The sequence below is a fragment of the Culex quinquefasciatus genome, chromosome 3 (genome assembly GCF_015732765.1).
Source record: "Culex quinquefasciatus strain JHB chromosome 3, VPISU_Cqui_1.0_pri_paternal, whole genome shotgun sequence".
Classification (NCBI taxonomy): domain Eukaryota; kingdom Metazoa; phylum Arthropoda; class Insecta; order Diptera; family Culicidae; genus Culex; species Culex quinquefasciatus.
Window position 1 is genome coordinate 146,052,867 of NC_051863.1, and position 14,593 is coordinate 146,067,459.

General features: G+C 46.1%; 1 protein-coding gene across 1 annotated transcript; it reads right to left on the minus strand.

The window, feature by feature from the left end:
• Nucleotides 1-621: 621 nt before the first annotated feature.
• On the minus strand, nt 622-7,905 carry LOC119769289. Its single transcript, XM_038261265.1, has 8 exons — nt 7,618-7,905; nt 7,447-7,538; nt 7,279-7,343; nt 2,727-7,219; nt 1,077-2,667; nt 906-997; nt 738-802; nt 622-678 (listed from the first exon to the last, which is right to left on the minus strand). The coding sequence occupies exons 4-5, from the start codon at nt 7,116-7,118 to the stop codon at nt 1,375-1,377; spliced, it is 5,685 nt and encodes a 1,894-aa protein (XP_038117193.1). The 5' UTR covers nt 7,119-7,219; nt 7,279-7,343; nt 7,447-7,538; nt 7,618-7,905; the 3' UTR covers nt 622-678; nt 738-802; nt 906-997; nt 1,077-1,374.
• Between the last annotated feature and the right edge of the window lie 6,688 nt (nt 7,906-14,593).

Here is a 14,593-nt window from a genome sequence, read left to right on the forward strand (position 1 = left end):
ATTTCTCGACTTTTTTTTATTGAGCCTTTTAGGTTCTTTAAAGAAAAAACTCTGGATTTTTACAATTATTTAATAAAATGAATTAGATTTTGGATTCATGAAACATTTTTAACTGGGTATTATATCATGGCGTTGCCTTTTGTTGTTAATCAGCTTCGCTAAACAACATGTTGAAAATAAATTTTAGGAATGTTTTAGGAAACACGAATTATCTAATTACCAGCTAAAAATCAAAGTAATTATTAATTACTTGCCAGGCCGCTTTGCAAATAGACGTGAATATATTCCTTCGTGGCTCTCAAATTTATGAACACAATTCATGTCCCGATTTCAATGAAACTTTGTAGACATGTTATCCTACGCTGATGTAAGCTATTTTTGTGTATATGGTACCAGTTTCACTCGATAATAACATTTGAGAAGGGCGTATGTGTTTTAAATATTTTTGTAATTCGTAATTTAAATATTGCTGTATCTTGAAGCCGTTGCATCGTATAAAAAAAATCAAATACAAAATTGTAGTAAATTTGACATTTCAATTGGAAATATGGGCTTACAGACATAACTTAATTACATTGCTCATAACTGAAAACAGAATATTTTTTGCATGGTAGTTGTTCGGACGCCAACGGAAAAAACCTCTTTGTTAATCAGCCAATTTATTACGGCAGATCAAAGCTGCAAATTAGATTTAAATTTAGTACAATGTTGTGTTTGTGTGTGTGTGTTTGTCTTACAATTTGTTTGTTTCCTGTTTTCCGTCCAACCCGATCCGGATTTGTGTTCTACGTTTGTGTTGTAGCTGTAATTTTAGGTTAGGTTAGCACCGCGTTCCTGTTCGCTTCATATTGTGCAAGTTTTCGCATGTTTCTGTTGTTTTTCATGTTTCTATGTTTAAAACTTACTTGTACACAAACAGCGGTTCTGTCCTGGTCCTTCCTAACCCGTCTCGTCGTCCCTCCGAGGATCGCCACCCGGATCTACCCGCGTGTGGTTCCTGTATCGTGTTTGCATGTTTGCATGAGTTGTGTGTTATTTATTTCACTGTTATTTGTTTCAAATTAATTTAAACTTACGAATTTGTGTCCGTCTACCTTCTGTTTATCCCGAACCACAAATCTTCCACCTTCAATCCTCACAATCCTCCTAATTATCCTCCTAATTATCCAAATCACTTCACGTTCCTTTTTCCCTGCCAAACTTGTGCTCGTTACTTTTGATTGTGAACATTGTTTTGATTCGTCGCCCTTTTTCTCGTGTGTTCCGTCATTGTTCACGTTCCTCTTTCTCGCGTCTCACGCGCGTGAGATGCCGTCGCGGCGTTCGTTCCCACGCAGCAGCATGGTGTCGACCCCGTCGCGGCAGTGAGCAGCCTCAACATCCCCCGGCCCGTAAACCCGGTTCCGAGGCTTCTGAAGCAGGTTTACCCTCGATCTCCAACACGGCCAGCCTCGCTGTCGCGCGCTTCACCAGCCCGCTGCTGGTTCTCACCCATGCTTGGCGAATCCTCCCGTCGCCGGACACGATCGGCTCTTCGACCACTCCGCGGATCCAGGACTTCCTGTTCTTCCCGTCGACGATGTAGACCAGGTCGCCCGCCTTCAGCGGCCTCGACTCACCGAACCACTTCGTGCGTTGATTCACCGACGGCACGTACTCCTTGACCCAGCGCTGCCACATCACATCTGCCAACTGTTGCGACCGCTTGTAGGCGTCACGTAGAGCTTCTGCAGGGTGAGGGGATGGCGGGACCGCGTTGGGTTCGTTCGGTGAAACTCCTCGGATGAAGTGATTTGGTGTGAGGGCCTCCGCTTGCGACGATTCTTGAGCCACGTACGTGAGCGGACGTGAGTTTATCATGTCCTCCGCCTCCGCCAGACAGGTCACCAGAATCTCGTCCGTCAGCCGCCGCCCGTCGTCCAACGCCTCCAGCGCCTCTTTCACAGAGCGGACCAAACGCTCCCAAACACCCCCCATGTGGGGTGCAGCGGGTGGGTTGAAGGTCCACTTCGTTCTCGACGTTGTCAGCACCTCGGCGCAGTCGTTCCCGATGCTCCGCACCGTCTCCACCAGCTCCTTGCTCGCGCCCCGAAAGTTCGTTCCGTTGTCGGAGAAGAACTCGACCGGAGGGCCTCGACGACAGATGAAACGGCGAATCGCCATCAGACACGTTTGTGCCGTCAGCCCATACGCCACCTCCAGATGCACCGCGCGCGTCACGAAGCAAGTGAACAGCGCTACCCAACGCTTCTCGGACCGGCGTCCCACTGACACGTCGAGCGGACCCAGATAATCAACCCCGACGTAACTGAACGGGCGAAGATTCGGTGTGATGCGTTGCACAGGAAGCGCCGCCATCCTTGGAACCAACGGCTGATTGCGGTGCACCTTGCACCAGACGCACGCCGCCGCCACTTGTCGAACCAGTGTGTTGACCCCCAGAATGAAGAAACGCTGGCGCAGCTCGTTCTTGATCGTCTCGCGATATCCGTGTCCGAACTTCTGATGGTAGTGCTGGACAATCATCCGGGTGACATGGTGATCCTTCGGTAGAATCACTGGGAATCTCAGATCGAAAGGCAGAAACTCCGCGTTCTCGGTTCTCCCTTCCATCCGCAGCAAACCGTCTTCGTCGACCAGTGGAGTCAGCTTGTACAGCGGACTTGACTTTCGAGGGCGAGCCACTGATCCGCCGGACGATCCTTGTTCCTGGTCAGCACTTTCACCTCGTCGATGAAGCTCTCCGCCTGCACCATCTTCAGCAGGTACACCTCCGCCTGCTTGTACTCGTCCTGCTGCAGAGCCACACGTACCGATGGTACCGTCGTCGGTCTCAGCATCTTCGCCTGCGCCTTCGTCGCACGCAGCGTCTCCATCGGCAGCCCTTTCGTTTTCCGCTTGAGGTTCGACACGAATCGGTGAGCGCACGCCATGGTCCTCACCAGCATCGTCCACCTTGAGAAATGGTTCACCTCCACGATGGTGTCCACCACCTGCACGTCGTGTAGAAGAAGATGCACGCGAAGTTCCTCCGTGGTGTTCGGTGGGGGCAGGCTTTTCTTCGGCCAGTTTACTTGCTGGTCGTGGATGAACCTCGGGCAGCAGACCCACGGACTGTCAGGCCGGACGTTCGGGTCCTTACCCCACTTCGTCAGGATGTCGGCGATGTTGTGTTGCGTTGGTACGAAGTTCCAATCCATCAGCGACGTCATGCTCAAAATGGCACCGATCCGAAACCCGACGAACTGTTTGTAGCGACGCTGATCGGAGCGGATCCACGACAGGACGACCGCCGAATCAGTCCAGAAAAAGGTCTTGCTGATCGGGAAACTGTGGTTGTCGTGAATCGCCTGGGACATGCGCGCCGCAAGTACACACGACTCCAGCTCCAGACGCGGGATGGACAGCATTTTCAGCGGCGCCACCTTGGACCGACTCATAACCAGCGCCACCACCACTTCGCCCCGGACAACTGCCCGGAAATACGCCACGCATCCGTATGCCTTGTCGCCCGCATCCGCGAAGATGTGCAGCTGAATCTCCTCAATCTCGTCCCACCGCGCGTTCCCGAAGTAGCACCTTGGTAGTTTGAAGTGCTTCGCGTCCGCCAAAATGTTGATCCAACGCAGCCACCTCTGGAAAGCCAACTCGTCGATCATTTCGTCCCACTCGCACCCCGTGCGCCACAGATCTTGCACCAGGATCTTCCCGAGAATGGTGATCGGTCCGAGGAATCCCGCTGGATCGAATTGCGCCATGACCACACTCAGCACGATTCGTTTGGTCGGGCGTCGCTCTCCCGTCAGAACGTCGCGGAACTCCGGCTTCGAGGCCACCGCGAAGCAGAACACGTCCTGATCCGGTTCCCAAACTATGCCGAGTACACGCTCGTAGAAAGCCGACTTTTCCTGGTTGAAGTGCACGGATGTCTTCACGCTTCGTTCTCCCATCTCGTCCAGCACCTTCTTCGAGTTCGACACCCAGTTCCGGATGTTGAAACCTCCTTTCGAGTGGATGAACTTCACCTCGTTGGCCCGCCGAATCGCTTCCTCGACCGTGTCCACCGAGTCGTAGTAGTCGTCCACGTAGTGTCGTTCCTTAATCGCCGCAGCTGCCTCCGGGAACTCCTCCGCATACTGGTCCGCGTTCAGGTTCTTCACGAACTGAGCCGAACTTGGGGAGCAAGCCGACCCGAATGTTGCTACGTCCATGACGTACACCTGCGGAGCGTCGGCAGGGTTCTCGCGGAACAGGAAGCGTTGAGCTTGCTTGTCCTCCTCTCTGATCCTGATCTGATGGTACATTTCTTGGATGTCACCACCCAGCGCGATCGGTCGTTCTCGGAAACGACACACCACTCGTGGAAGCGGCACCAACATGTCCGGTCCCTTGAGCAGCTGTGAGTTCAGCGAGACACCCCGCACCGACGCCGCCGCGTCCCAAATCAGTCTTGTCTTGTCCGGCTTCCGAGGGTTCAGGACGACGTTCAGTGGCAGATACCAAACGGCGTTGCTGGGCGTCTTCAGCTCCTCGGCCGTTGCTTTGTGCGCGTACCCCTTGTTCTGGTACTCTGCGATCTGTTGAGAGACGTTCTGCTTCAACGCCGGGTTCTTGTCCAGCTTCCTCTCCAACGCCTGCAGCCGCCGCGTTGCCATCGGGTAGCTGTCCGGGAATCGCCGCTCGTCCTCGCGCCACAGCAGACCGGTTTCGAACCGCTCTCCGGTGCGCTTCGTCGTCGTCTCCAAAATCTTCTTCGCTCGTTGATCTTCGGCAGACTCCGGCACCGCAAACGACGCAACACCAGCTTCGTCCAGGACGTACTGGTCCCTCATCATGTCGTGGAGTTCTTGGTTACTGGCCGGCTTGACAACATGCAGATTCAGGAACGTATGCACCAAGGGCTTGGGTGTATCAGGTCCGTACACGGTCCAGCCGAGCTTCGAACGGACTGCAATCGGTTCGCCTTGTTGACCAACTCTTGATTCCAGCGGCGCGAAGAGATGGATGTTGTCAAGCCCGATCAAGATGGTCGGTTTCTCCTTGACCTGCTCCGCAACCTGTACGCCCGCCAGATGATCGTACCGCTTCTGCACCTCTGCAAATCTTACATCTTGCTGCGGCAACTGCAGCTTCGAAACCGTCCGCACGTTCTCCAACTGGAACATCTCTCTCGAACCTCTGGCCGCAAGCGTCAGGCTCACCCGGCGAGATTGGTTCTCGTGCCGATCGATCTCGGCAGTCCAGGACACGACCAGCGGCTCCAGCTTTCCTTGCACTCCCAGCTTGTTGGCCACGTACTCCTCCATGAGTGTACTCGACGATCCTTCGTCCAAAAACGCCAGAGTGTTGAACGCCTTGCTCCCCGCGTACATGGTGATCGGAATTGTCCGGAAGATCACCCCGCCGTCGACCTTGTGCGTGTTGCAGTCAACGCGCTGGAACTGCCTCGCAGCTTCCTCGCGGTGAAGTAGCGGATGATGATGTCCTCGACAATTTCCGATCTGGCAGCGCATCTTCGAATGGCACGCGCTGTTGCCATGGCTGCTCAAGCACACCGTGCACAGCTTCAAGCGCTCCACGGTCTTCATGCGCTCAGGCACCCGCATTCCTCTAAACTCGCTGCAGTTCCGTATCAAGTGGCTGGTTTGTTTACAAACGTAGCAAGCCATGCTCGTTCTGCCACCCGCCGCTTTCTCTCTCGTCGCTTCGTGCAGGTGCACGAACTCGTTCCGCTTGCCCTTCCCGCCGTGTGACTTCGTAGGCTCCTGAAGCGAGAGCGCCGCAAACTCGGCCACCTCCGACACGTCCTCGACCAGTTCCGACAAGAAGTCGGACAGCATTCTCAGCGGAGTGTTGACCTTTCCCCGTCTGTAGCGCACCCAGTCGAGCTGATGACTTGTCGGCAATCTTTCAACCAGCTCCTGGACCAGCATCGGGTTGTTCAGATGATCCTTCATTCCCGACACTTCCAGGTGATCACACAGTTGCTTGATGGTGATCCCGAAATGGATGAACGTGTCGAGATTTTCGCTCGTGGGAGCTCGCGCGTTCCGAACCTTCTGCAAAAGCGCCCGAAGCAGCTTCTCCGGCCGGCCAAACATGTGTCGCAAGTCTTCGATGACATCCGGCACCGCATCCGGCAGCACGAGCCGACCCTGCACCAACGTCAGCGCTGGCCCTTCAAGACAATCCACCAACCTCTTCAAGTTGTCTACGTTCGTGAATCCGCAGGCTTCAGTGGTGTACCTGAAGCTGCTTATGAAGAGAGGCCACACCTCCGGCTCCCCGGAGAACTTCGGCAGATGTCGCGACATGGCTTGTCTAGCCGCCAACTGCTCCTTCGTCAACTTCGTGACCGGTTTCCCCGGCCCGTCAGAGACCTCGCGCGATCCGGAAACCGGTGTCGTCGGGTCCTCCTTCTCGTCGCTCTCATCACCACTGCTGTCGGGATCGGAATCGCTGAGTTTGGGGACGGGTATCTTCGGCTTTCCAAGAACCCCCTTCGGAGTGTCCGTCGAGCCCGCGCCCGCTCCCTCGCTCTTGCCAGCCGGTGGATCCACCGCGGTCTTCTCCAGCTTCTGCTTGCTCTTCTTGATGAGCTTCTTCATCTCCTTCTGCTTCGCGAGGAACTCTTCCTCCGCAGCCTTCTGCCTATCCAAAAACTCCTGCTCCATCTTGAGCTTCAGCGCGCGCACCTCGTTCGCCGCCGCAAACTCCCTCTCCTGCAACTCTCTTTCCATCCGGAGCTCCTGCTCGGCAAAACTCTTCTCCATCTCGATCCGCTTCATACGGATCATCACCTCCTGGGCCATCTTTTTCTCCCGCTCAACTCGTTCCAACTCCAACTGTTCCAGCACGTCCTTTGGCAGGTCAGCAGCGCCGGAAGTAGTGCCCGCATCGCTTTTCGGCTTCTTGGCGTTCTTCCGGGTCTTTGGCACTTGCAGCGACTGAGAACAGTTCGGGCAAAAGTAATTCTCGACTTTTCCCGTTTCTCCAGCGCACGCCAAATGTGCCCAAAGCCGGCAAGCTTCGCACTCCACCGTCTCAGCGTCGTCACCCTTCGCTTTGCCGCAGACTACGCAGTCGGCAGGAACATCCGGCTTGGGTTTGGGGGCCATCCTGAACTGTTCCACGTCGGAAACAAATTCTTTGATGATGTTCGGACGCCAACGGAAAAAACCTCTTTGTTAATCAGCCAATTTATTACGGCAGATCAAAGCTGCAAATTAGATTTAAATTTAGTACAATGTTGTGTTTGTGTGTGTGTGTTTGTCTTACAATTTGTTTGTTTCCTGTTTTCCGTCCAACCCGATCCGGATTTGTGTTCTACGTTTGTGTTGTAGCTGTAATTTTAGGTTAGGTTAGCACCGCGTTCCTGTTCGCTTCATATTGTGCAAGTTTTCGCATGTTTCTGTTGTTTTTCATGTTTCTATGTTTAAAACTTACTTGTACACAAACAGCGGTTCTGTCCTGGTCCTTCCTAACCCGTCTCGTCGTCCCTCCGAGGATCGCCACCCGGATCTACCCGCGTGTGGTTCCTGTATCGTGTTTGCATGTTTGCATGAGTTGTGTGTTATTTATTTCACTGTTATTTGTTTCAAATTAATTTAAACTTACGAATTTGTGTCCGTCTACCTTCTGTTTATCCCGAACCACAAATCTTCCACCTTCAATCCTCACAATCCTCCTAATTATCCTCCTAATTATCCAAATCACTTCACGTTCCTTTTTCCCTGCCAAACTTGTGCTCGTTACTTTTGATTGTGAACATTGTTTTGATTCGTCGCCCTTTTTCTCGTGTGTTCCGTCATTGTTCACGTTCCTCTTTCTCGCGTCTCACGCGCGTGAGATGCCGTCGCGGCGTTCGTTCCCACGCAGCAGCATGGTGTCGACCCCGTCGCGGCAGTGAGCAGCCTCAACAGTAGTTTAGTGGATGTTAGTAACCTGGATAGTAAATTAGCTTAAAACATAAAAACCCTCCGTAATGGTCACATCTTGTCACACCTACGGTAACCCCCTCCCCCTAAGAGCATACGTACTTTATGGATGACGCCTAACTTCACAAGAATTGCGCTAAGGACAGTGGTCACTATGAAGACTTTTATGTAAAATTGTCTTGAAAATCGATTCCTGTATTTGGTTTTTCTGATACAACCGACATGGAATTGCTCGTAAGGTTTTTACAAAGTAAAAAAAATGTTGAAAAAACAAGCTAGATAAAATTGAGAATAAATTTAGGTTTTTGAATCTACAGCGTGTTTTTCAAAATAATTTCAGGCACTAACACTGAAAAACACACAAATGATGTTAACTATTTACTTTTTCTAAAATACTCAACGCCATTTTAATTCAAATACTTTTAATTTTCTTGCTTTTTTGTCACCAATTTTTCATGTGTCTCTGAATAAAAAATAAAAACAAATGTTTATTGATGTAGAGCTCGGGTTTTAAAACACCAAGCCTTGTTTTTTGGATGGGTTCCGGATTGAAAACCGTTGAAAATCGGCTGAGTTCAAATCTGATTCAATATATAATTTTTTACTATTATTTGGTTTTACGGTTTGGTCGGTGGTAGAAATCTACTAATTGATTACAAGAAAGTTATGAAAATTATATTTAGATATGTGACTAGAGTCAAAGTCTTCAATTCTCGGATGTAATATAGTTTTGGCCAGTTCGTTCGGTTTTTTTTTCTTATTAAAAAGTATATCACATCACTCCTCCAAAATTCAAACCTCTGAAACTTTTTTTGTTGCGAATGAATTTGGCTGAAATTTGGGGTAATGTTAAGAAACTGTCTCAAGACTATGTGCTCAAAATATAAAGTAAAGAATCTTATATTAACTTTCTGACTTAAATTAACGACACATTTTGGAAATTCTTTCCACTCACCTGTTGCCATTGTTCCTCGATCGACGACTCGGACGAGAAGCAGCCCGTCTCGTGGATGATCTGCAGCTCCCGGAAGATGTTTCCGCTCGGTAGTATATCCATCGTGGGATGTGATTGCTACTACTGATGCTTTCGATGCTAATCTCTCTTCTCTACTGTGGACGGCTAGCTGGAACAACACACACTACCGTTTTGAGCTGGTACAAAACACTTCAACGCGTTGATCGCGTAAAATTGAGCCTGATGTCGCTTCTTCTAAGGTGACACTCTAATTTATTTTTTAATTTTATTTTTTATGGTATTAGACGATAAACACTTGCACGAACACACTAATCTTGGACAAAATTTCTTCGGCTTCTTTCTTCTACCGCTGGAAGTAAAACTTTTCTCGTTGAGCAAACTGTTGGAGGTTACTGCTAGGATATCGATTAGCTATTTTGTTAAAAACGACGTTTGCTACACATTGACACTCACTTGATCTGATCACTCTAGAGCGATTGGCTTCTTCCTTCTATTGTGGGCTTAAATTTATCTCATAAACACATATTCACGCAGACACTTATGAACGGGGTAAAACACACTAGAGAGGGGGTCGCTACGGGCTAATCTTCCTCTGGATTCGTCGTTGGTTGGTTGGTTATTCTACTGGATTTACTTGCACGAACTTGTCGTAATGGCTTTTTGGAGATTTTTATTTCTTCGCTTCGTTTGCTTCTTCTACTAATGTGTTATTACTTCGGTATGTGACACTTTTGCAACATTTATACAATTTTCACTACACGCTAAGTGGAACCTGGCGTTGACGCGCTGCACGGCTTAATGGGGTACACATGTGTGTATACTAGCTGGTGTACTAGCGACAGTTGTTTATCTTTCACACTCACGGCTTCGACACAAGTCTCGAACTTGTGGAATTTAAAATTTTATCTAACTCAAAATTCACCACACACACAGAGACGGATTCTCCACGCCTCGGAATGGTTTTTGTTTCTTTTGTTTATGTTTACTCTGCTGGAAGATGATGCGTCGTTTGCTTCTTCGTCGTCTTCTTCCTCTACCCCAACCGCTTTCGGGACGGGACTTCCTTTAATGTTTAATAGCTGTCACGTCACGCGGTTGCGTCGCACTTTACACCCTGCTTCTTCTTGTTCAGCTGTTGTTCAGCTTCGTCGCGTTGGAAGATGTCATGAACTCTCCAAAAACCCCGCGTCCCGAGAGTCGTGGGAAGGCCGGAATTTTCGGGGTGATCCTAAGAAGAGGGAGAAGAAAGCAGAAGGCAGTTGAGAGTCTATTTCTCAATTGTTTTGTTGGATCTTTGGGACGGTTGAACAGGGTACAACAGTAAACCGGAGCAATTTTCTCCAGCGCAACGATGATTAACGCAACCCCCCTCTGGAACGCCAAAAATCACGCTTCACGCTATTTTTAGAACACGCTTTCATGAGCGGAAATTATTATTTATATTCGGTCGCGCTGCACGCTGCCACAAAGCACTTTTTGTTGTATTTATCCCCCGAGCGGGATTTGAACCCAGACCCTGCTCTTCCTCACACTCAACGGCTTGCGCCGAAAACGTTGCCAATTGTGCAAAAGCCGGCAACTCTCAACGAGAGTGCACCAACACTAGCGCAACAAGCGCGCGCACAATCAAAACAAAGAGGACGATCGCGCGACGCGATCGCAACCCAAAACACGCGCGTTCAAAACTTGGAACCAGCGAACGAACAAAACTCGCGAGCACGAGAGAATCATGAGCCTGCAAACGCACGAACCGGCATCAATAAGAACACTAACAAATAACGCGGCATACAAGTCAAGTCGGAGTCCCCGCAAAGTCCCCCTATTACTCAAAAGCACCAACACAACCGTACATCCAGCAAACCCTTCGATACACACGTTGTTTTTGGACGACTCGCGTTACTCATTCTCTCTTTCTCTCGCTCGTTCCCCGGACCACCCTCAACCTGCCGCAACGATCCAGCACCTCGCGGGAATCCGGTCCCCTTCAACCCTCCTCTTCCAGCCCATCGCCATAAACCGGCCAAGTTTATTATTTTGTTGAGCCTCTCTCACCCTCCTCTCAATCAGCAGCACCACCACCACCACCATTCAGGAAAAAAAAGAACCGGTAAGTCATTTATCACGTACCCACACTTACTCACAGCCTGTTGTTGTCCAGCGCGAAGAGACCAGACCACGGTTGTGCATTCAACACAATCTGTCCTACGTTATAAAGTGCATTAATATACAGCGATCGAGGCGAAGCGTGTGTGTGAGAGAGAAGCATAAGAAGCAGCGTGGCGATAAAAATATTAAACAGGGAGAGAGAGAACGTGCTGAATGAGAGACGCGAGGGAGAGAGGGAGAATTTCCAGCGTGCTGCGGGTTACTTGAAGCGCGATCCGAGGTGCCGGGATGTCCCGAGTAGGGTGAGGTGCCCGCATGATATTAACAGTATGAAAAAAAATGCTATCAAAAATTATACTTGAAAACAGTACACCGAATCGAGGGGTCGTTGTCAAAATTTTTCAAAAATTAATGATCACGAAGTTTGGGATTGTCAATTTCAGGGTCGATGAAGAAATTTGAACTCTGGAGTTTTTTTTTGAAAAGGTCCAATAAACCAAATTTTGAATTTTTGCTTTTTATGTGATTTTTAACACCCCGGTTTCAAAAACACCCAAAAAGCAAAAACTGAAAATTTGGTTTATTGGACCTTTTCAAAAAAAATAAAAAAAACTCCAGAACTGAATATAAACATTAGGGTGGTCCAAATCCGGGCTTTTTTGGGGCTACCCGCTGAAATCATAGATTGGCCCATCACTAGGCTATATTCCAAATTTGAGCTCATTCTGACCACGGGAACCCCTCCCTCTAATCGCTTGAAGTTTGTATGGGAAAAATCGTCAACATGTATGGAGAAAAGCAACTGTTTCAATTTTTTACCTGTGGAGAACGCAATAGTCGTCCAATCTTTATGAATTCTCAGATGTAGAACCTTCATCAAATGTTTAACAACTTTCGCCAAGACACCATATTTATAAGATTTTTTGCTGAAAAGTTTTCAGTTTCCGAAAACTTTTCAACCAAATGCTGAAAAGTTCTACTTTACAGCACTGAAATAGATGCTGAAAAGTTGAACTTTTAAGCACTTTTCAGACATATTTTTGGGATTTTTTGTCTTCTAGAAACAGGATGGGCTTGCCAATCCAAGTAACTTTTTCGAAGACATCAATATTTGATCTCGCAATCTAAGCCTTCTACGACCAAATTTTGAGAAAGCATCTAAGCTTACCGTCCATCCTGGGATTATTGGAAAACCGGGAATTCCCGAATCCCGGGATTTATTATATTTTGTCCCGGGAATCCCCGAAATAGAAAAAATCAAATTTTGGTCTGAAAATTCAGATTTGGTTGTAGAAATCGATGAACAGTTCAATACTCAGTAACCTATATGAATTGTTAAGCATTATTTTGGATTATAAGGGAAAATGAATAAATTTTTTATTTAAAGATCTGCAAAGTGCACAGCGCCTTAAATGTTTTCTATTTAATTTTAATTATTTTTAATGATACTTAATGTTTATTTATGATTTAAAACTAGAAAAAAAAATCAGATTTAATTATTTTTTATCAAACACCGGTATCTGGAGCAAATCAGGACAAAGGTTACGAATTAGGACAGCTGTTCAAGCCATTTTTTGCATAATGTTTTGATTTTCTGATTGTTTTCGGTTAAAACAGGAACAGAACAAAACAATAAGTACACCGATTTTCAAATATATTGCTCTTAAATCTCCTGTTTGTATTCAGACTGTAGTACCGATTTTCCCCAGATTGGCTTAACAGACAATTTGTAAAATATGTATTATATTAAACATGAAATTCTGAACATGTCTATCAGTTTACATTGGCTGGTATTATTTATTTTATTAGACAATCTTTAATTTTTACGTTTTTTCAGCCATGTCATAGAAATAAATAAATAACAGAAATATATTAATAAAAATCTTATTTATTTGAACAATGTTGGTTTACAAATTGTGATTCATTTAAAATCAAAATACGCAAAAAAACAACTAACATCATTTTTAATATTTTAAAGTTTACTCAAAACAGCTGTTGTTGTTAAGATTGAAGTGTAGACTATCACCAATTTACAGTATTGAGATAATTATCTGATTTTAAGCTTGAAAAACATAACAAATATAATAAAACAAAGATTTTACGACTGTTTCAAAAATTTCGCGGGATCCCGGGAATTTCCGGGATTTAAAAAATAGTTTTCCCGTTTCCCGGGAAATTCAAAACCTGAGAAAATTGGACGCCCTAAATTTAGAGCTCTTAAAAACAAACTTTTTTTCAGCAAGTCCATTGAAATTTTGGACTTAAGGTCAAAAGTTATAGCCATTTTAAGGTAAAAAAAAGATACAAACTTAAAATTTAAATATTTCCAAAAGGCGCAGGTCAATTTTTAAGCGAAATGAAAACTCTAGCATTACAACAGCTGAAACAATTCCCAGAGGTGTTTTCCTTGAAAAAAAACGAGATATTTTAGTTTGAAAATGTCTCATGTTCAAGGGAAAGGTGTATTGCACCACCGTAACGAAATTCGAAAAATGTAATAACGAGCAAATGTGGAGTTTTTTTTATTATAGATCAACGAGACTTTACAAATGTTTATTTTTTTCTGGCCGATTTTGAAGGGGGTAGCAAAAACTTTGAAAAGTCTGGCGTTTTTTTTTTTGAAAAGGACCTATAAACCAAATTTGTTTTTTTTTTTTTTGCTTTTTGGGTGTTTTTAGAACCGCCTTGAGTCAGGGGTATTCAAAAACACCCAAAAAGCAAAAAATGAAAAATTTGGTTTATAGGACCTTTTCAAAAAAAAAAAAAAACTCCTGAAGTATTTGTACCAGCCCAAGATAGGGGAAAACATAACAACAACTTATTTTACGAAAAAGATTGTTTTCGAATTATTTTCTCATTAATTTGAATTCCAATCTTAAATTTGATCTTAGAATTTGAAATGGTATCAAGATTCCTGAAAACGATAAGGCTGATACAAATTTAATTTAATGTTTTTGAAAATGAAATGCAGAATATATTGATAACATATTCATAAAAAAATAATTAATGATTTGACAATAAAAACACCAACAGATTTTCAACTGATTGCAATGAAGTAACTCAAAATTACGATCCTGAAAGTTCCAGATCAGTTGAACGATGGACAATATCAAGAACATTCATTAAAAAATCTTGCGAAATAGCATAAATTTTAGCTGATATCGAATTATAAGGAATCTACAAAAATAAATCACTTAGAATAGCTCGAACAACATCAATTCCCATGCTCCACGTGCTAAGAATAAAACCGGTCGTCAATTGTGGTCTAATAAAAGCGCCAATATTCTTCAATTGTGCGACAAAAGTTTGCAGAGCCGGTATCTTGAGCAAACTCACACCACTCTCAATACATTCAATGACAACATTTGCAAATCTACAAATCACTTTTTCGATGTATTTGTGGCACGTATCGCACACAGAAATGAAGTCCCTCTCATTTACTAATCGAATCTACTAGCTCTAACCCAACTCGTCTAAAATTTGCCTTCCATGATGTCATGCTCACACAAACACCAACTTAGTTTCGGCCTTTGAATATCCAGCGAATGCCAAAAATAGCCTCCGCACATTCCGA